The 22,575-nt window shown below is 43.0% G+C and overlaps 1 protein-coding gene across 1 annotated transcript in view; it reads left to right on the top strand.

The window, feature by feature from the left end:
* Positions 1-12,899: 12,899 nt before the first annotated feature.
* The window catches only part of DISC1 (DISC1 scaffold protein), a 182,593-nt gene continuing 172,917 nt past the window's right edge, over positions 12,900-22,575 (top strand). Inside the window, 1 exon segment of the mRNA XM_056487127.1 lies at positions 12,900-12,977. Coding sequence (XP_056343102.1) covers positions 12,929-12,977 — 49 coding nt within the window. The 5' untranslated portion in view covers positions 12,900-12,928.

The following is a 22,575-nucleotide window of genomic DNA, read 5'->3' as shown; positions in this document are numbered from 1 at the left end:
GCAAAAGCCACTGCTCACTGTTGTTGACTCAGCAAACACCGAGCTGAGGAGCCCCCTGAGACCCCTTGGGGCCCAGGCTCCTTTCAGGTGAGTGTTTGGCTGGAGGGTGGCCCTGCTGAGAGCTTTGCCCCTCCCTTAGCCCTGGGGAAGCTCTGGGTAGCCCCTGCAGGGGCTGAGCACTGCAGCCAAGCCCTGCACAGCCCGGGGGAACAGCCTGTGCCCTGGCCAGCTGCTGCTGCTGGTGCTCTCCTCCTTGTCTCCCAGCAGAAGGGGGTAGGAGGTCTCTGGAGAGGAGACCTGGTCTCCTGCCCAGGCAGCTGCAAACACTGGGAAGGAGCGTGGTGTCCAAAAGGGCTGTGCCTGTACTTACACTCTCATATTTTTCAGCACTGGAGAATAGAGTTTAAACAAGGTTTCTTGTTTAAAGGAGCAAGCCATATTTTAAACCTTTGCCCTCAAGCTTCCCCAGGAAACTGGTTGGGTTTGTCATGCAGGGCTCAGGGCTGGAAGAGGACAGGGTGAGGGCAGCCACAGCTCCTGAGCACAGCAGGGCATGGCTCAGAGGAGCTGTGGGGATCCAGACCATGCACAGGACAGAAGAGACCACCTGGGCACCTCAGCTCAAAGCTGCTGCTGGATGTGCTTCAGGCACAGCTCTGTGCTGCAAAAAGAGCCATGGCAGCATCTCCTTGGCTTGACTGAGCTCCTGCCTCACCACAAAACTTGCACTGCCTGAGCTAATGCAGGTTTTGATGATGATGATGTCCCTAAATTGTTTGTCTCTGTTTGCAACAGGCTTGTATTGATTTAAGTTAATTTGGTTACTCAAAAAAAGGGTTGTGCTGATTGCTCTAAATGGATTAAATAGTGATTTTAGTTAAACTGATGGCAGGCTTGTGTGTAGACAAGGCCTGGAGCTTTGTAAGCTAATGACTTGGCAGTAATGCAATGGGTTTTTTAGACAGCTAAGACCAAGCTCTTGTTTGTAATACAAGGCCATAAGTGTTACTATTCTAGTAAACACTCCCCAAGCATGATAGTTTTCCACTAACTTGGGCTCCTTCTGAATCCTGGCTGATCACTTTGCTAACTCTCTTTCCTGCTAATAATTTGGCAAGTACCTTTATTCCAAATGGACTTTGCATTACATGCAAGTGCGAAACATGGAAAATTTCCAATTTTTGGCAAAAAGTGTCTAATTTCTGTTCACTTTCCCAGGCTAGTTATTTTCCACCTTCTTTTTGTCAATGGAAAAAAAAAGTTTATCCTCTTTATAAAATAAAAATTCAGGTAGAAGAAAAATGCAAAGAAGCCTAGCTCCTGCCAACAGCAGGGACCTTTCTCCACAAGAGAGCCCTTAATGGAAGACAGGTCCAGAAGCAGCCACTGTTCAATTTCTTCACTCAGAAAAATACAAAGGTGAGATCATAATGAAATCATACATAGAGGGGTTTACAAGGGACCTTAGCTCTTGAGCACAACATGTTTTATGTCCATATAATCTCAATGGGAAGAAATCACTGTATCTGCATAAAGTCTTTCCTGCCTGCCTCTGAACCCCCCAGCTGAGCTTCTGCCAAGTGAATCTGCCTTCACAGGTCTTTTCTCCACCAAACTGCATATCTCATTTTGATTCATCTGCTTCCTCTGTTGATTTTTTTTATCTTCAGGTTGGGACTGAATTTAGAAAAGAACATGACTCCAGACAAGTGAGTCACTGAGCCTTGGTTAGCTCTGATCTGTAATGAAGAACTGTAAAGAGTTCTGAGATACTGAATAAGACTTAGCTCAGAAAACAAGATTTCTGTGATCCTTTCCTGTCTTAGGAAGGTATGTGGAAGCAGAAAGTTGATGGCAAGAATGAGAGGAGACTTCATGTCTCAAAGACAGAGCAGCAGTAAGGAAAAGCTAGAGCTACCAACTGACTAGCTGGAGACCACAAATCTGAATTATCCAGAGAAATGAGTACATTGAAACCCAGTCTACACTGAAATATTTTTGCAGACCTTTCTATCCCACTAGTGCACTTTGGATCCAGGACTATTTTCTGCATTCCTGGATTCTGAAAACTGGATCCCAGTAACTTGGAGCACAATAGAGGTGAAGCTGTGGGAGAGAGACATGACATGATTGGGCAAATCAGGGACAAGAGCATTTAGGGAGGAGCTGAGTTACCCAGAAGGGATAGCAGATTTTTTTCCAAGGCATAGGCCAAAGAACTCAAGGGACTCAGCACTGTAAAAGTGAGTGTGTTGTGTGTGTCTCGACTGCAGCATCTTGCTGGGGGCAGTGGTCAGGAAGGGGCAGGGAAGGGCCAGAACACAGCCATGAGGCAGCCCAAGCCATAAACTTGCAGTGTGCTTGTAACCTGTGGTAATAAGCACTGTGGAAGCCATCTTCATCCTCAGTGACCAGCTCACCAGAGCAATCTGCCAGTGGATGGATGTCCTTTGTGTGTGGCTCTACAGCCCCACTGAGCAAGGCTCAGAGGATGATCATTGAGACATCTTATCCAAGTCTAGGGGCTTGGGGGTAGAGGTATTTGTCAAATGGAAATTACAGATCATCTTCCTGCCTTGAACTCCTGAAATGCAGGTGAACAAATCTTACTCAAACTGGTCAAAACATTTGCTCAGAGCTGATGGGGCAGCTAGACTGAGAACAAGGCTATTTATCCCCTCCTCATTTGCCATCTGGTGGTGTCTGAGAATTCCAGAAGACAGCTTCAAAGCTGTTCCACAGCAGAAAAAGCTGCCCATGAGGGATGGATATCTAGCCTTGGAACACAGCCCTCCCCAGGCTATGAGTTTTAAAATAAACTCTCAGATCAGAAAGGCTGGCTTTGCTACAGAAGACTCCAAAGCTCCCAATGAGTAAAAGAATATCCTACAAAATCCTTCTTCAGACTTCCCTGAGCCTCTTCCACGAAACAATTAGTGGATGCTCTTGTTTTGAACTCTGTGACTCACGGCTGTAATTTAGTTGTGGCCTGTGATCGCTCAGTCACTCAGTGCATCACAGGGAAACAGGCAATTGTGGGAATTTCCTCTGTGCCTCCCTCGGCATCTCGCTGCAGCTCTGGGCACATTGTACCACAGCCTGGAAGCTGGCTTCCCAGATGTGCAGGCTGCCCTCAGGAATGCTTCCTCGCAGCACCACGTGGTGATCAGGAAGGTTTCTCAAAGAGAAAATGCATCTCACTGTGTTTTACAGTACTTAATCCAGCTGCAAGGGTGGTCCTCTTATCAGTGGTCTAAATAGTTAAGTTGTGGCTTGGCTTTACCAGAGTTTTATTTGTAATTTGATGTCTTCACAGCAGGTACACATGTGTGCACAATTGTAAAAACTCCATTAAAGATAATAGACTCTATCAAAGCAAATACACTGGCTAATGTCTTCCACATTATTTTGTATTAACCATACTTAACTTTGTCATTCAGCAGTATATTTGCTGTTATGAACCAGTAAGTGACTTTTAATTACTGGATTTGTACAGCATGCAGATCTGTGTAACTTTCCAAGTACATCGTAAGTATGAAAGACATTTAACAATTAAACCAAAAGTGTTTCCAGAGATTTCCAGTACCCACTGAATATATTTGAAGGCTTTTCTGTGCTTATGTTACCTTGGTTGTGCTGAGGTAATTTGGGCAGCAGAGCAAGGAAAAAGCACTGAATAATTTGCCAACTATTTAATGTCTAAAAGAGAATTGAAAACAGAAATCTGAAAAATTCTTCCTGCTGGTACCACATGTCAGAAACCCTGCTATGTGTCTGATGAGCAGTGCTGTATGAGGAAAAGACAGTTCCATTCTCTGGCTGCTGACTACCAAGGGCTAAATTTCTGCTGTTACCAGGAATGGCAGAAGGGCCATCACTCACCAGAGTGACCCTGACAAAGCAAGCTGCAGTGTCCTTCTTGCAGGGCTCCCCCCAGGCCCTGGGAGTGGCTGAGCCAGTGACTCTGGTGGCCTTGGGCAGCTGCTGCTCCTCTGCCAAGGCACAGGGATGAGCTTCTCCACAGGATGCTCAGGCTTGTCACTCTTCTGCTTTTGACTTTCCTCTGCTTGATCTCTCAGATACTACTCTCTCAGAGCCCCATAGTCTCTCCATTATTTCCCTTTTTTGGCAGTTACTTTCTGTCTTAAAGCTCACATTCATTCCTATCTCTTTCTTACTCTTTTTCTCTTTTGCCTTCCCTATTTCTCTTGCTTTTCCCTCTTCCTTTCTGCCAAACCATATGCACCACTCTCTCCTTTTCTGGTTATTTTCCCCAAGGGCTGAATCACAGCAATTCTGTTTGCCCAGAGTCATCTCCCACAGTTTGGGGTGCTAAGCTGAGGAAGGTGACCTTCCTTGGTTCCCTCTGCAATCAGCTGAAAGAGATGGGAACCTCCAGAAGGTAACTCAGGTTTTCAGGCTGTCAAAAGACCTTGTGAAGACTGATGTCCTCCCATGAGCTGCCAATAAGACAGACAAATATCCTAACTTACAGGCTTTGAATTGGGAACCCAAATTTATTTAGTACAAATCCTGCTTTTGCAGAGTTCTGGCATATGTCAGATGGATAAGAAGCACAAATCAGTGGATCTTCCCTCTACAACATTGCCCTCCCAGGTGCCAGACTCCTGCCCAGAGCCTGGCAGTCAGAAGTGGCATCTAGCCACAGCAGCTGACAGAGCCTTGCAACAACCTTTCCCCACCCCAGAGTCCCATCTCTGCTGTAGACAAAGCATTTGGTCCAACTTCAAAAAGCCAAGCAAACACTTTTGCTCCTGTTCCTTTATTTGCTCTAAAATAAGTATCATGTAAGGAATAAGGAAACAAAAGTGAAAGGGGAAACAAAACTTCCATTATCACATAGCCATTTAAAAGCAGGCATCCTCACAGTTTCCATGACTTTCATTTCACTGAGAGAATGTTTCCCAGGGGATAACTTCAGCATTTTGAATGGAGCCATATTTAGCCTTTTCCACAGCAAATCACACAGGAGCCATGAACTGCAAATGCAGCCTTATCTCCATCCAGACATTTGCTCCCAAAGAGATTTTTCCAGTTTTCTGTGATCAAACCAAGAAAATATGGGTGACATTATAACAACCTTCCCAATTGTATTCTGAGGCTGCTGACAATCTGTTAATGGTAAGGGGCAGTTTTCTCTGTAGAAGTCTGGTCCTATGATCTGCCTATTAGATTTTGTCACTGGCTTCCCTTGGATTTCACCTCCAATGCCATTGCAACTTGCTGATCCAAGAATGAATAAAAATTGTAGAAGTGGTTTTTTCCCTCTCCTTCCCTGTGCCCTGCCTTCCCTCATAAACACCTGTGGCACAGGAGGGATGACAGCTTTCTTCATGAACATCCCTTGTCCCAGGGCAGGCTCAGCAGGACACTCTCTCCCACACTTTACCCTTCTCTGCAGATCACTGGGACGGGCAAAACTGGGTCTACATCCAGCTGTTCTTAGGCCCAGATAGCTGTTTGGAGCATTATTTGTTAATTTTATTACTGACAGAATAAAATGAGGTAATGGACAATTCCTTGGCCCTGTGTCTGACCAAGGTGGCTGCTGCAGCTTGCTCCCTGCCCCCAGTGCCACTGTGTGTGCAGCTGACCTGGTGCCTTTGATAATCAAATTTTCATTAGTCTGCTAAGCAAAATGCTGGCATTGAGCCACAGGCAAGTTGTAAAGCTGGCTGAATAATTGGAATAATAACTCACTCATATTGAATGTGGTCCACTTAAAGGTGGTGCTTATTTCCTGAATGGAAATTAATATCTTCTAAGGATTTGGTTTAGATTACTTCACTGCATGGTTTACTTCAGCCTTATAATTTTGCCACTGATATGTAAAGTGAGTTCATGAATAGAGCAGCAGAGCCTTGGCTGTGCTCAAGGATAGTGCTGTGCACTAATGTAAATTATAAATGTAGAGCTAGAAAATGTAACAAGCCCAGCTGGCAAACTTCCCTGTATTATCTCACAATAATTGCTTCCAGCCAGTAGAGATTTTTTATATAGCAGAAGACAGGTTATTTATATTATATATTTAGCCTAAAACTGTAATAACATCCTCTGGCAAAAGTATTATCTGATGGTGTCTGACATGGAATCAGCTTTCCTCTTTTCAGGCATTAATAATTGAAAAACTTGTGTCACCTCATGGCATTTCCTGAATTGGAGAATAAAATGAGGACTACTTTTTAATTCATATAGTTTACTTCTTAAGAAGTAGATCTATTTTTGACAATCAGAATTTCCTAGAATTGTTACATGTGGTTTGTATCACCAGCCAGAGAAATATTTCCTTTTGCAATTCTGATCAGGCAGGGACAACAGTACCACCAGCAGGACTGGCTCCTGGATTAGCAGTCAGGAAAATACCTGTGAACAGGCAAGGCATGTGAAGGTCATGGAAGAGAGTAGGTGTTTTCCTGTTTCCTCAGAAATGCCTGGATGCCTGCTACATTGCCCATCTGCACATTCTCAGGCAAACCCTACAGAAGTGAGGATGTGGGCTTTCAATCCCCAGATGGCAATCCTGCTTTAGTACCTCTTGGATTTCTGGCATGCAAGGAAACACGTTTTACATATTAGAACTTTCAATGCTGTGAATTTCTGTTTAATACATTATTTAAGTGATCCTTCACTCACAAGGTATGTTGGTATGAAAATGGGAGAAAATGGCCTTGCCCTCCATGGGACTCACTCTATCCACACATGAGAATGGATATATACAATGGCCATTCTAAGATGACACATTAAAGAAGCCAAATAATGACAACTTCAAATTCAAATACATGTGTGCTGTGAAAAAAAACTCCCACTATAATAATGGCAGCTCGTTAGAAAGTAATTCCATATCCAGATGTAAAAAAAAAAAAAAATGCAGGAATGTTTGTTTACTTAGTGGCTGTAATATAGTGTTTAAACCCCAGTTTATGACAAGCAGTAGATACTGAACAGTGTAAGAAATAAATTTGAGGAAATTTGGGATTTGGGGATGATTTGGGGATGAGTTCAGTAAAAAGGACAGTTGATGAGAAAAATATGTCTATTCTGCTTTTTAAATCACCAGTGTGCCTGCTTTTCTTTCTCACAGTTTTGTTCTTAGTTGGTCTACTGACATATAATTATGCTGGTTCACACTACTATGAGTAAAATCCATTTTTAAAGCCTGCAGAACAGCAGTATGAATCTTCATCTTGTTTGCTAGTGATCAGGTATCTCTAGGGAAACTTAGTTCTTCTCTTTGACTAATTTAAATTTATGGGAAGCCATTCAGTCTAAATAAACATCGAAAGGCTTAACTTTTTTGAATTGTATTCCAGTGGATTAGGACTTCAAGCATTTAGAGTTATCCACAATATGTGATTATTAATCCCATAAATATTTTGAATTGAGTGATAATGAGCTATCTTGTTTTGAAGCCTACCCTGACACCAGTTGAGTCACTGTCTTTGGAACAGGATCAGAAAATGATGCCAGTAAAGCCAAACAGCTGCTCTGTTACAGCTGTAGATGAAAAATGAAACAGATGATTCTGAAAAGTGAAATGTATTCACCTGTAACAACAATCACAATAAAGTCTCATCTTTTTCTTTCAGATTTACACGAGTTACCTTTCACATTAGGCACCCTGATTTATTTTATTTCTCTATCTATTAGGAAGATTACCTTTATGCTAATCACACCACAAAGCATATTCCAGAGGTATTGTAAATACCCACAGAATTAGCATCTCATGTTGGATAGGATATGATGGTATATCTAACCAAAGTATTGATTAAAGCCATGCAAAGAAATTTTTCTTCAGTTCTGTGGATGACCTAAAAATACATATATTTAAAAGTCCTTTTGCATATTTACCCAAAATATCCTGTCTTTTACTGGTTTTTGATAGAAAATAATCATATGGTGATGAACTTCATCCCTGAAAGTGAAATGAGTTCTGCTGGTTTTGGACAATTGGGTGCTCTGCCTCACTGCACTCTGCCAGCCCATGCTGCTGCTCTGCACTGGCCACTCCCTCCCACCCTCCCACCTCACTGCAGCTGTCCCAGTCCATGCTGCAGCCATCCTTCAAAAGGTGCCATGCAAATCGTTCTTAAAAGGAAGGAGAGAGGATGAGAAGAATAGCTGGAAAAAAAATCTATGTTAGAGCATAAGCATGATGTTTTTACTCTTGTGATCTACCATAGATACCACAGTGCCACATGTGAACCTAGCTCAAAAAGATCAAGATGTCTTGATCCTAAAGAGATAAAATTAAATAAGCCTAACATGTCTGGGACTTCCTCATTTTTATACCAGGCAAAACCTTTTTTTTTTTTTTAATTTGATTTGAATTTGTAAGTAGAGCTGACTTCCCTTCAGGGGAATGTTTTGATGAATACGTTATTTACTACTGAAACAGAAGAGGTTTCTGGTAAAGCAGTGATGGGGCAGAAAGGGAAAAACAAAGATGAATGCACGAAGAAGAAAGGCAGAGTTGGCAGCTGAGCTGTGAGATGAGCCAGAGGTCGCAAGGGACAGAGCCACAGGAAATCTGCTCTTTATGGCAGCAGGTGCAGGGGGAGCTCCCATACACTGGTGTCAATTGGAAGTGAAGGTACCACACAAAGCAGCAGCTATGTGCAGATAATGAGAAGCTGAGAGGCCAAGACAAGCAGTGGAAAACAGGTCAATTTGGAGCTTGCACGAAGGCTCAGGAAGTTGTTTGAGAAGAAAAGGGGCAGCAGCACAGTACAGAGAGGGTTTGTTAAAATTCAGTGTGATTTCTGATGCAGCATGTAATGCTGTAGCTTCACAGTTGCTTTTAAGTGGAGGTAAGTTTTTAGTGGGGAAAAAAAAAAGTTCCTAGTTCATTGTAGAGCCAATGAAACTCTCCTGCACAAAGCAGGCAGTAGCATGGGGAAAGGGAAGGCAGGCACAACTGGAGAAGTAGTGAAGGGAGCAGGCAGGAAAATTTCTTTTGGCAGCTGTGCCTGTATGTGCCATTAAAATGAAAAATGGAAATTAAGAAATAGCAAAATTCTCCAGCTCCCTCCTGACTAATCTAAACTAGAAGACAGTATTATAATATCCACTCTTAGGTATGCTCTTTTGTGTTATTTCTGACACCATCCATCTCGATCTGAACACTTAACTACTGCCCAAAAGTGCATGAGGGAAACTGGAGTGGGGTGGATTTCTCAACATCTCTGGATGTCTCACCATGTTATTTGAATCAGACTTAGGATTATGGTTATATTTAGGTTAGGGCACAATTAAAACAGCATTAAAACCCAAGGATACTATTCTCCCCTACTAGAATTGCTTCAGAAGGATGTCTGCATCTTTTTCTACTGTTATATTTAAAATCTTCGGTAAAAACTATCTGCCTTTTCCTTGCAACTCCTTTCCAGTGGCCTGGCAATGGGATGATCATGCTTGTAGAAAAGCAGTTCCCCTCTGGATAAAGGAACAGAATGTCATGTTCTGTGTACACACTCACACATATTCACTCATATTTCTGATTATCATCTGAGTTAATGAATTACTGCCTGGGGAATATTCTATAGTGGTGGGACTTTTTTGTTAAATGTACACACCTCTGTGAAGTACATATGAGGTAAGGCAAGCTCACCTGAAGCAGAAGTGATGAGGTTTGGGATAAACTTTAACTCTTCTAGTAGATTCAGAACAAACGCAAAGAACTCACTAGCTGGGTTTTTTCCCCAAGTATATCTCATGCCCTGCTTCTTTTAAATGTCTATTTCAAGACTATGTATCTTTTGGTAGCTTTGTATTGACTAGTGCCTCTTGAACCTCTCCTGTTCACCATATAAGCAGCTGAAACAAGTCTGCTGCTGGTGCAGAGTTATTTGAGCTGGCTGCAAAGAACTGCAGAAGGACCTTGTGAGGCTGAATAACTGAGAATCAAACCACAGATGAAATTCGCTGTGTGAATTGAATCAGCACCTACCAGGAAAAAAATCCTAGCTCTCAAAAAAGATGAAAAGTTCTGACATGATCACAGCACTGAGAAGGAAACCATGACATTAGTCACATATCAGAAAACATCAGTTAAGTGTGTGGCTGCACTCAATCAAATGTTACAGACCATTTGCAAAGGAACACAGAACAGAACAGGAAACATGAAGATGCCACTGCAGGAATCCATAGCAAACCTGAACACTTACTTAGTCCCCTCATCCCAGAAAGCAGAAACAGAAAAAATTAGAGAGGGTCTGTGTAAAAGGTCAGTCTGATTAGTTTAGCACAGCACAGTTTGGTAAAGGGACTATGTTATGTGTTAACACAGGAAATCATCAGAGGCAAAGACACATTGGGAAAAATATGTTTTTTAAGCACAAAACCCCAGGAGCTCTCAAAGGCAGGGAGCCATAGCCAGGCTCAGAGCAAGAGCTGGTGCCTTGTGCAGCAGGTGAGACCTGGGCAACCCACCTGTGGATGCTGTGTGGGCCAAAAGCTGAAGGAGGCTCAAGGTGGGGCTGGGCAAGCCCTTGGAGAGTGTGAGAGCCACTGCAGGCTACTGACCCAACAAACCCCACCGAGCTGAGGAGCCCCCTGAGCACACATTGGTGAGAAGCTGGGTGGGACAGTCCAAAGGGGAAGTGCTGTGGGTGCTGCCTTGTTCCTGCTCTGGCTGAGACAGCTGCCCTGGCTTTGAGCTGGAGGCAAGGCTGTGCTAGATGGGCCCTTTGTCTGCACCCATAGAGCTGCCCTTTTACAACCAATTTATTTCTGAATGATGGGAGCCAGCACTGACATCACTTGAATCAGATGCACTGCAGTAAGGCTGAAGGAAGAAGGAAAAGGATGCTTGGCTATTTTTGGCATGTGAAGCACAGCTGCTTGCTGTCTTCTCTCACAAGTCAGGAAGGTCACAGGCTGGAACAGGAGGTCAAAACTCTCTTAGCATGTCCTGTATTTCTTAGTAAATGGACTGAAACCAGAGAAATTCAGTAAGATGACAGTTCTTAGATAAACCTGGACTTTTTTTAGCAACTTTTCTGAATGTTGTGAAAACTTCCTTGTGCACAGGATGGTGTATTTAACTTGCAATTGCATTTCCTGCATCTGAGAAGGGAGAAGCATTCTTGAAGACTAGGATGTATGGAGGAAAACATTGATTTCATGTACGTGATTAATATAGTGGATATGATGATCTATGAGTGAAGCAGGTACTACTTTAGCAAAGTTAATAAAAGCTGTAGTCAGTGGGCACTCATAAGCTTATATAAAGCTCATAATGATGAATAACAATAGAAATAAAACTGTCAGTAGAGAAATACTAGGGATAGCAAAACATGATGTATGGGTTAACTAGGGAGGAGAAGATACACTGGAAATGGTGGAGGATTAAAATTACCTAAAACACAAAACAGGAAAGGAGATTTTAGCAGAAATTCATGTTGTTGCAATGATATGTAAGTTCAAGAGGACAGAATCAGGAAAGGTACAGTGACCTTAGGAAAAGGACTTGAAATTATTTGCTGTATATTAAAGGTTAACTCTGGTAGGCAGCTAATCCCCATGCAGCCACTTGCTGTATGGACCCGCCCTCCCTCAATAGGATGGGAGAGGGAATCAGAAAGGTAAAAGTGAGAAAACTCATGGACTGAGGTATAGACAATTCAGTAGGTAAAGCAAAAGCCACACGTGCAAGCAAAGCAAAGCAAAATGAGGACCTTGCTCACCACTTCCCATGGGCAGGCAGGCATTCAGTCATCCTCAGGAAAGCAGGGCTCCATCATGCATAACAGTGAATTTGGAAGAAAAATGCCATAAATTTGAACATCCTCTCTTCCTCCTTCTTCCCCCAGCTATTACTGCTGGGCATGACATCATGTGGACATATGGTTTGGAATATCCCTTGGGTTGTTTAGGTCAGGCTGTCCCAGCTGTGAACCTTCCCAGTTTCTTATATACTCCAGCCTGCTCACCCTGCTCATCCAAAACAGAGTCCTAAATAAGCTACTGTGAAGAAAATTGCCTTCTATGGAGAAGGATCTGGAGGTTCTGGTGGACAACAAGCTGTCCATGAGCCATGCTCACACCCATGTGGACAAGAAGACTGATGGTATTCTGGGATGCATTAGGAAGAACACTGCCAGGAGGTCAAGGGAGGGTATCCTGTCCCTCTAATAAGCCCTGGTGAGGCACATCTGGAGTGCTGTATCCAGTTCTGGGATCCCCAGTACAAGAGAGACATGGAGCTCCTGAAGCAGGCCAGTGGAGGGATACAGAGGTGATGAGGAGACTAGAACATCTCTCTTATGAGGAAAGGCTGAGGGAGCTGGGCCTGTTCAGCCTCGAGGGAGACAACTGAGAGGGGACATTATACATGTTTTTTAAATATCTGAAGAGAGGGTGTCAAGAGGATGGAGCCAGGCTCTTCTCGGTGGTGTCAAACAATAGGACAAGAGGCAATGGGCAGAAACTGATGCACAGGAAATTCCACCTGAAATGAGGAAGAACTTCTTTGCAGGCACGGGAACAGATTGTGCGAAGACGCTGTGGAGTCTCCCTCACTGGAGATACTCCAGAACCATCTGGACACATCCCTGTGCCAGGTGCTCTGGGATGACCCTGCTTGAGCAGGCAGCTTGGACGGCTGCGGCCCCTTCCAATCCGACCGATTCCGTGATTCCCTGACTCCTCTCTCGCCTAACTTCGCGCTGCAGACCTGCGGGAACGGAGCCGGCACAGCCTGACACCACTGCCCGGGCCGGGGGGCCCCGCTTCCCCGGGGCCGGGCCGCACTCCCTGCGGGGCCGGGGCCGGTCCCGCCCGCCGCCCGCTCCTTCCCCAGGGCGGCGGAGCTGCCTGCGGCCCGCCCCCGGCGGGGAGTGGCCGGGCCAGCGCCGCTTTCCGCCCGCTGCGGGCCGGGGTCGGGACCGGGATCGGGATCGGGACCGGGATGTGGCGGCCGCAGCCCCGGGCGGGCGGCACCGGCAGGCGGCGCGCAGGTGAGCGGGCCGGGCGGGCAGGGAGGCCGGCACCGGCGGGGGTCCGGCCTGTCCGGGAGAGATCCGCAGGAGCCCCTGAAGGTGGGGGGGCCTGGGGCACCCCGGCCGGGACCGGGAGAGGTTCCGGGGCCGGGGCCGGGAGCGCTGCTCCCCGCTGCAGGGGCCCGCCGGCTCGGCTGGGTGCTGCCCCCGGGCTGGCAGCGCCGGCGGCTCTCGGCAGTCGCGTTGACCATCGGGAGAATGTGGTTTGTTTCCTTTTTTCTTTCTTTCTTTTTTTTTTTTTTTTTGGTGAAAAAAAACCCCACCAAAACTTGCATCTTATCATTTCGCGTTCATTTCACAGTCCAAAAGTTTTAGGATTTTTTTAGTATTTTTAAATTTTTTTTATCATTACTTTTTAAGCCGCTAGTGATGTTGGCATTTATTTCGCAGTTAATGAGGTCTGAGAAAGGGTCTTGCAACTTTGTGATAACGTCGCTATCATTTTTAACGCAAAAAATAAAATACTTTGGTTACACTTCAGTCAGCCCATGTGAGTGCAGTTATGGTGGTACAAAGATAACAGTGGTTTATTTGATATGGTTTATTTGTTTATTTTTTTTTTTTAATGACCAACTGCAAAGAGGGAAGTAATGGTGCTCTTGAAAAAGTCTCCCACATTATGCCGCCAGTCCTGGCTTAAGGAAGAAAAAGAAAAGTGCCTTCTCATATATACTCTGTGTATATATGCTTTTATAAATAAAGACCATGACCTCTAATGTTGATGAACTGCTCTCCTTTTCTCTCAGACCAGTAGCAATCAGCTGGTCTGAGCTAGGGCTGCCCTCCTTATCCACAGTGGTGCTGGCAAGAGGCTGGAGCCATGGGGAAATTCTTGGAAAAAAACCACTTCACCTTTCTCAGGACAGCTGGGAAAGAAAGGTGTATTTCTCACTAGGTATATCTGCTGTTGGTTGGGATACGTGGTTCTCCCAGCTCCATGAGTCCACCAAGACTTTCTGCAAACACTTCAGTCATCCTTGCCAACAGTTTAATATAAAACAGCTCAATCCTGTTATGGTAATCCACATTAAACTTTGTGGACAAGTGCTTGAGTAACTTCTTGCTATGCTTTTGGATAGCAATTTAAGAGTTCTGCAATGAAGTGCTTTTATAATAAAGGCTTCCAGAAAATATGCTGCAGAAGGTATAGCAGCAAGTGCTGCTGCTAATTGGAAGTAATGATGATTTTCAGAGAAATGGGTGAAGTCCCCTGGGATGCATTATCTCTTGTTTTGTCCTTTCCTGTTGGTTCATTTACTTGATAATTTGCTATTGGCTTTAGAGTCACTCCTGAAAATGAGAGAACTTCTGCTTATTAAAGCTTTTCTTGGTGTTTAAATACTAAAGTCCCTTTAATTATGTTGTATAGGTATTCCCTCATCTCATTGCTGAAGCTGAAATTTTTATGTTTTGTTCTGGGAAGGCATTGACAGTGGTTTTCCAGTTGAAGCTACAATACATTTTTTACTATTCATAGCGCTTCTGGGGCCTTATGAAACTGCATAGTAGGGGTATTTAAAATAAATATTTGATTTAAAAGAAAAAAATGGTTGCGTTTAGAGATTTGTGGTTACCTAAAATATTGGGAACATTGCAAGCTGAAGAAATGTACAAGAACCACCAAATGTTTTTGTGCAGTGTTTTGTATACTTGAGATGTCTTTTTTTTCTTCTCAGTGCTTGATACTATCAGAGTTATCAGTTTTCTTTATAGCTGTCTTTGAGACTGGGCACTGAAAGTATCACGTTTTCATATGTGACTCTGATAATGGCAGTGCAGCAGCACTCAAAAAAAACAGTCAGAGGCAAGTATTGTATTGCCCCTGGCTTCCTCCCTCTTTTAATATAGATAAATCATCCTTTGTTCTCTTCAGTAAAGTGAAGCCAAAACTTTGGGCCTGAGCTGCTTCTGGTGGAATTGTAGTGGGGCCATGTAAGAAAAGAGGATTTATTAGCACCAGGATAAATTAATTGTGATGAACAAGAGGACAGCAAGCTCTGCAAACAATGTTTTGTACTGACAAAAGCGAGAACCCTAAAGGTTAATTCTGACTTTGTTCACAAATTAGGCACACTTGGTTAGGCTTTTTTTGCTCTCCATGGCTTGGGCCTTTGACAGCTAGTGAACCAGCTGACCTTTCAAGTGCAATTTACTCGAGTGTGTGACGCCTCTCGAGTGCTCCTCGGGAGTTATGATTTTTTTTTTCCCCATTTTAGCCTTATGTTTCTTTGAGCAAACCCCTCTTTCTAATGGGGTGGAGACAGGCTGTGACCTTTTCTGGTTTTGGCCATATTGCATGTTAATGATTCCTGTAGAAAAAAGGTTTTCTTGCCTCCTTTGGAGTATCGGCCTGCAAGGTGAATGAGAAGGGACCTGCAGAGTTGCCATAGTGATTTCCAAGTTCATCCTTAGCATCTTGTGTCTTCTTCCAGAAAGCAGCCCTTTCATGCCGAGTCACTTAGATTAGGATTGAACCCAGGGTGTGTTGTAATACTATTCAATATCCTTGAAGGAAAACTGCTGCAAAACCCTTATGTATTCGGAATGAATGCGCCCTTTGTAAACCAGCAGTCACACAGGGAAAAACTTGGCCCTTTGGCACTGAACAAAAGCTGCTCTTCCTATTTTAAACATGGTAGTATCCTTATTTGAAGGTGTTTCTTAATTCTGTGTAGTGTTAACTATTTAACACACCATGTAATTTTCTTTTTTCTTCTTTAGCATATAGGTGTGGATTCCATTAAGAGCTCACCTGAAAAATGCTTTCAGAGGGAAATATTTCTTTATGAAGCCTGCAAGCTACTGATGCTGTGGAAGCTGAGATCCACTATGGACATACTTTGTTTGCTAAACATGTGTTTTCTGTATGGAAATTGAATGAGCTATTGACATGGAGTTACTTCCCTATTTATTGATGCTGAGAATGTGAAGTGGCTTAATGAGTAATCTGAAGTCTGAAGGCAGAGGGGTGAGATCATGTGCTTGCCTTTCTTTGTTTGGTGTGATTCCTTTGGGACTTGCAGAATTTGGATTCTGCCTCCTCTTTGTATGTACTGTGAAATGCTGCTTGCTGTGTTTCAGACCCTCCTTCATCTCACAGCCAAGCTGCCTTCCAGAACACTTCTTATTATCTCTGTGATATATTTCTAATTGGGACCCAGCTGTCTAATGAGTATGATCAATGGCACTTTCTGATTTTCTCACCCCCTCCTCCCTTCCTCTCTTGCTGCCTTACAAATAGGTGTCTCAGTTGTGTCACCCTGGTGTCAGGGTAAATTGTCTTGTTGCTCTGCTCTTTTTGCCCTCTGTCACTCTGTTTATTCATAACACTGACAAGTGTAAAAAACCCAAACTAAATTAGATTTTACCTTGAATAGTAAATATTTACTGCACAAACAGCTGTGTACTCAGAATAAGGGATGGAAAGTGGAAAATGTTTACTTAGTACTGCTTAGCTCCTTTAAAGTTGTATGCACTACCTGTGCTTATGGATTGGATGAAAGAGCAACCAGGTCAGAGCTACAACTGAACAGAAATTTGTTAAACACACAAGTAAAATAAAATCTCCTTGGGAAAGAGCTGTGTGGGAAAAGTGGCTCCTTAAAATTAAGAGCAGACTGGATGTGGCATATGTGACCTTTCTCTGTTCTCTGCAGTGGCTGAGGAGTTGGTTGTTTGGAGGGGTTTAGTGTGTTCTTGTTGAAAGTTTTCCTTTGCTGGACTGAGAGGTCAGTGGGACAGGAAGCCATTACAGAGGAAAATCTCTTACTAGGGAGGTTTTGGGGCAACCTGTGGAGTGAAAAGTCAAGCGGTTGCTAGTGAGTATTGTAAAACTAAGTAAAATGAAAGGGTTAGTATCTGTGAGAGAGGCAGGAACTGGGAGTTGATAGCATTAGATTTTCTGAACTGTTTTGAAAGCCTCCAGATCTGTGTAAGGTGAGGCATGTGGCATTGGTGTAGCTTTTCAAGACCTTGCTTAATGGTGAAAAATAGTACTAATGGGAAATTAGAATCAGATAATAGTGATGTTTTGAATGTGTCTGTAGATAAAGAAGTTTGTCAATGGCTTCACAACTTTATTGATTAATGGGGTGAGCACTGCGGTCCCTAGCTCAGCTCATCTATCTGACAGCAATTTGAGTTTAAATCACCAGTCTGATGATGGTGAAAATTATCAGACTGGTCTGAAAAATATGCTTTAAGCAATAAAGGAAACCATTTTTAACATCTTTTTGTTTTGTTTTTGGGAAGCCATCAATTCTCCAGAGAGCATGGGGAGGGGAAGAATAGGTTTTTTTCATGGTAGAAAACTGCTTTCTTGCTGTTTTAGTGGGATACTTAAAGTATTTGGTTTCTGTTACAGTGGTAAGCCTTCTTCCCACTGACATACCAGCTTAGTCTTATGGGTTGACATTACTGCAGATGTGCAGGCACTTGGAATGGTGCTGGGGGAGAGTATTTGCAAGGCCAAATGCTTATAGCCACAGGCTGTTCCTTTATGTTATGGCTATCTAATTCTTGTGGTTGGTTGTTCGCCTTCCTCCACCCATAAATGTTCTACTTCAGGGAAGCACCATGAGGTTCAAGAGAAGGAACATCCCTGAGCCTGTTCAGGATGGTAGATTGAGGTAGGTTCAGCTCCAGGAAATATCTGACTTTTTGTTGCAAGAGCTAGCTGATCATATAAACTTAATTTCCCCCTGTTGTTAGAGAGTATGGCTTTGGGGACAAGAGCTTTCCATTCTCTGTTAGGATTTTGGACAAGGATGGTTACTGAGGCAGGAATGATATTGAATTTCATTGTGCTGGTCTGTTTCAGGTGCTTCCTGTTGCTAATGGCCCGTGGAGATCCTGGTGATGGAGGGAAATGGGCAGCACAGCTGTTTGCTGGGGCTTGGCTTTTCCCATTTAATGAGTAGTGCATTAACCCATCAGTATTTGCACTAATAGCTCAGGCTGAGCTGTGGCTGTGCTGCATTCCCAGCCCTGCTCCTCAAGAGCCATAGGCACACCAGCCTCAGGAGGGTGAGACACACAGCTGCTGAGTTTGGTGATGTTTTACATTGCTATTGCTGTAGTAAGATTTCCATGCTGTTAATATTGTTTTGGTTGCTGTGTGGTGGGAGTGATGTGGATAGGGTGCTGATATCTGTGCTTCAGCAGTGATATTGAATCTCAGGGGCATAAGGTGCTCCTGGACCTTGGATGGTCTCGGGCTGTGCTGCCACTGAAGTGGGACAGCGCTGTTTTAGCAGGACACATGCTGAAACTTTGCTCCTGTCCTGCCAGAATCCTTGTTTAGGAGAGCAGGACATTTTAATTTACTCAGAGCAGTGGAAATCTTGAGGAGACTCTCACTGAAATTGTGGAAGAAGGATCTGATTACTGTTGCCTGGGGTGCAGAACCAGAGCAGCTAATCCTCTGTGGTTTTGCTCCCGAAGTAGTTAATAATCAACAGGTATTTTGTTTCCCTTTCCCCTGGGGAGCCTGAACACTCCCCAGGTCATGGTGAGAGAGCTGCTGTAGTGTTCCCACGCTTGTGGTCTTCTGGGGACTTGTACAGACTTGGCTGTGAGAGAAGAGCTGCTGCAGTTAATGGTTTCCTCTGAGCAGTCTGTCAGATTTGGATGTCTGCTTCCTATGAGAATGAATATTGGGGGAAAATACAGTTTTACCAGGGTGTCTCAAGTTGCTCTAAGGTAAGAAAAGATCAGCCACTAGCAATAGGGTATTTGTTCTTTTGGCTGATTGAGAATTTGTCTACTATGATGCCAGCTTTTGCCAATGACAGAATTTTCCATGGGGTCATCTGTTCCAGGATCAAGTTAGGATCCATTTCATGTTAGCCAAGGAGATGCTTTCTGCCCACCTTGAGTGTAGTTACGATGTAGATTTTCAGGAGTAGATTTGTTATTGTCTTTTCCTGTCTGAGGTAGGACTGGCAGGTAAAAACCAGCATTGTTGTTTTGGGAAGAATAATCCATAAGACTTCCAACTGCACTTTGTGGCTTGCCCTGTTGTACTTCAAGGCCTTGGGTATTTTAGAGTGCAATTATTAAGATTTTCCCTCTTTGGTTTAAGTAGGCAATGTATTTTAATGCCATTCACTTTCTGAATTAATTTCACATTATTTTTAAATAATTTCTTTGTTACTAGTAGGGAGCATGGTGTGTAGCAGCTGTTTTGTTGTGTTTCTGCTGAGTTTGGTGTGGCACTGAATTTCTTGGTGAGACTCCAGACCTTTCTCCAGGATCTGCATGCACTTCTTGTGTTACTGTTTTGTGTTCTGCCACGCCCTAGTGAAACTCCCTGTGCTTTGCCTAGGCATAAAGTTGGAAACCTAGGCATTAAGTGTGACCCTGGCAAGTTTATATTGGCTGTGGTTTTAATGCTGAGAGGCCAGTATGAATCTTCAGTGCAACCCATGAGAAGTACATGGGGTTGCTGTCTTTCCTGCAGGTCTCCTAGGAGTAATTGTTCTAGATGTTGGTTGGCTAAAAGTGATCTCTGATGGCTTGGAAGTCATGATATAAAATACAAGAGGAGTTTTTAAAAGGAGGATTACAAGGAAGGGGGCAAATAGGGAATAATACCAGGAGTAATAATAATCAAAATCAAACAGACCAGGTTAAGGCAATGCAGAGGATATAAGGAGTTCTGGGTAGCTGCCTGTGTACATATTTTGAGCACCAACATTGCTAAGTAGTGGAAGAAGAAAGAGACTAGCCCCGAAAATCCCTCAAATTTCCACCAAACCAAGAAATAGAAATAGCTGTGTTTGCTACTTAATTCAGTTGCAGATAACATGTAGATCTCTGGCACAGTTTTGGCTGCCTGATACATCTGTGTGGCAGAGTATTCAGGCATGGCTTTTTACATGGTCATGTCATAATCAGACTTTATGGACTGGATAGGGTAGAGGCAGTATTCCCTGGGCAGAAGTAGTCTTCCTCCTTCCTTTGCTGGGAAATTTGTGAGAGGCAGGTTTTGCTGCAGCTGTTAAAATGTGATGTTAGGTTTTTTTGTGTAATGCCCTTGGCACCATTTAAGGGATTATGTTTTGGAAAGGCAAGTGTCTTCAGAGAGTTGTAGTCTCACAGATGGCTCCATCTTGTCTTCCAGTTGGCAAGCAGCCTAGGAATAGGTATCAAAATAATTTTTAATACAGCGAAGAGAAATGCTTGCCAATGTTTTTACAGCCAATAAAAAGCCTCAGTAATACAGATTTTGTGAAATAACTGCAATAGATCAAAGTGACATTTAAGTGATGCTCATGAGCATCATTTAATTGCCAGCTAACTACTAAAGGCCTGCTGCTGTGGAACAATTGGAGTTCCTGTTTTTATGCTCTACTGTATCTGTCTTGCTTAAGGCCCTGACCATCACTGAAGCTTGTAATTTCTCTCTGTGTCAATGATGGATGCTTAAATGCTGTTTCAGAACTTACTTATTTCTAGCATTGAACTTTATTCTGAATTTTATGTATAGAAAGTGAGCTGGATGTGATGGAACTGTTGTTTGCTAACTTCTAGTGACTCCTTTGTGGAGTTATAAATCAGAGAAGTTGCTTTCTTGTAAAGTTGGATTTCCACGGGTGAAACTCTTTAACTTCTGCTGTGGGTATAGTTAACTAGTGGAATACTGCAAATTCTGAGACATGTATTTAAGTCTTAGAGGTGTGTTAGGATGGTTTGGGTTTGAGGGAACCTCAAACTGGTCCTCTCTGGTCCAGTTCCCAGCTCAAAACAGGCCTGTCTCTGGGTTGTGTCAGGTTGCTCAGAGCTTTTATCTTGTTGGGGTTTGAAAACCTCCAAGGGTATTACAGTCTACTCTGGGTAGGCTGCTTCACTTCTTGGCTGCTCTCAGGGTGAAAAAGTTTCTCTTTGTATCCAGTTGGAAGCTTTCCTGTTTTTAGTTATGCCTGTCTCTTTCTTGTCCTGCCCCTCTGTGCTGCTGTGTATGGATTGCAGTCACTCTCACTGTTATTATGCAGGATCCTCAGAACATTGTTACTAGTAGAGGGTAATTAGAGTAATTTCTAACATCTTTACAAGTCTTTAGCACACTTTAATTCTTAGATTTGCTTTTCTTCCTATAGCATAAAATAGCACTGTACTTAATGAAATTTACTGTTGCTGCAAATATATCTTTATACCCAAAGAGGGCATTCTAACCTTAAAGATGCTCTTAGTTCTGTCTTCCTCTGGTACAGAGTCCTTGTTTATGACTCAGACTTTAAGGTAATATAAGACATTTCATATGTTTTTGTTCAGTGAAGCGCTGTGACACTTTTATTGTTCAGAAATGAAAATCTCAGTCTTCTCAGTATCACTCATGGTTTTGTTACCTCTTTTTTTTTGTTGTAAGGCCAGTCATGCAAGGTGCTCCTACTCACAGAGGGCTGGAGAGAGAGGATGCTTTCTAGGTTTAACAACTATGGCAAGTACCTCCAAAATACTGTGAGTTTTCCTTTCTGCCTAGCCAGGAGAAAATTTTAAAGGTTTCCAGTGTAAAGGTAGCACTGTTTCCCTCAGTAGTTAAAGAAGCCTGTCAATTAACTACCATATCTATAGACAAAGTGGATTTACTTGACACAGATATTTTATAAATCTATTTTACAATCTCAGGTCTCAGACTTGTTTAGATTTGGAGTACAAAAATGTAGGCAGGTGGAAGTTGTTAAAGACAAAGAGTCCTCTAAATATGATGTTTTTATTTCCTTCATGTTTCTGGTGAAAAATGTGAGCTAAACCTGAAGTTTCCAGAAAAAAATTCACCACACAGAATGGCATGATTGTAGGAGCTTCCTCAAGGGGTCCTGTGACTCTAAGGTTTCATAGCTTAGATAATATAAAGATAAAATTTTATCTGAGTGCTGCTTTTAGATCTCCAACCTTTTCCATGAAGACAGGAGTTCTAAAGGTACAAAGCTTTAGGTGTATTCTGATAGTGAAAATACTTAGCTGTCTTTCAGGAGTCCTGTGTTAGTTCTTTGTTCTGTCTTGGGCATGCTTTGTGACTGGGAGAAGTTGTGTAGTTTCTCACATGGTCTGCTTCAACCACAAAGCAAATGCATTAGATTACTGCTGTACCTCAGAACTCATGAGATCAGATGTCTCTGAAATTGCATTGCTTTCCTTGAAAGGAAACAACAGCAGTTCTGACTGCTACTTGTTAATAATAGTACTGTCAGGAGTATTGTCTAAACCTGAAAGAAGCAGAAGAAATCCCTAATTACACAGGGACCTATCCCGTACAACTGAAATACCTTGCACAGTACCCTGCAGATCCAGGATTATGAATTCAGCGTTTTTAAAGCAAATAATATGTTAGAGAACCTCAGTATTGGAAGTAATGAGTTAACAATCTATATTTTTTCTGGGAAACTCTCTGAACGACACTCAAAGTTTTCTTCTGCCAAGCTTTTTGTTACTGAAGCAGATCTGTTCAGGTGTGTGTGTTTAATGCCATATGGTAGATTCTGCACCTTCTTTATTCACTTAAAAATACTAAAATGGATCTGGAATATGTTGACCTAAAAAACTGTTCACTAGC

The sequence above is a fragment of the Oenanthe melanoleuca genome, chromosome 3, assembly GCF_029582105.1.
Source record: "Oenanthe melanoleuca isolate GR-GAL-2019-014 chromosome 3, OMel1.0, whole genome shotgun sequence".
NCBI lineage: Eukaryota > Metazoa > Chordata > Aves > Passeriformes > Muscicapidae > Oenanthe > Oenanthe melanoleuca.
This window is presented reverse-complemented; position numbering and strand designations above follow the sequence as displayed.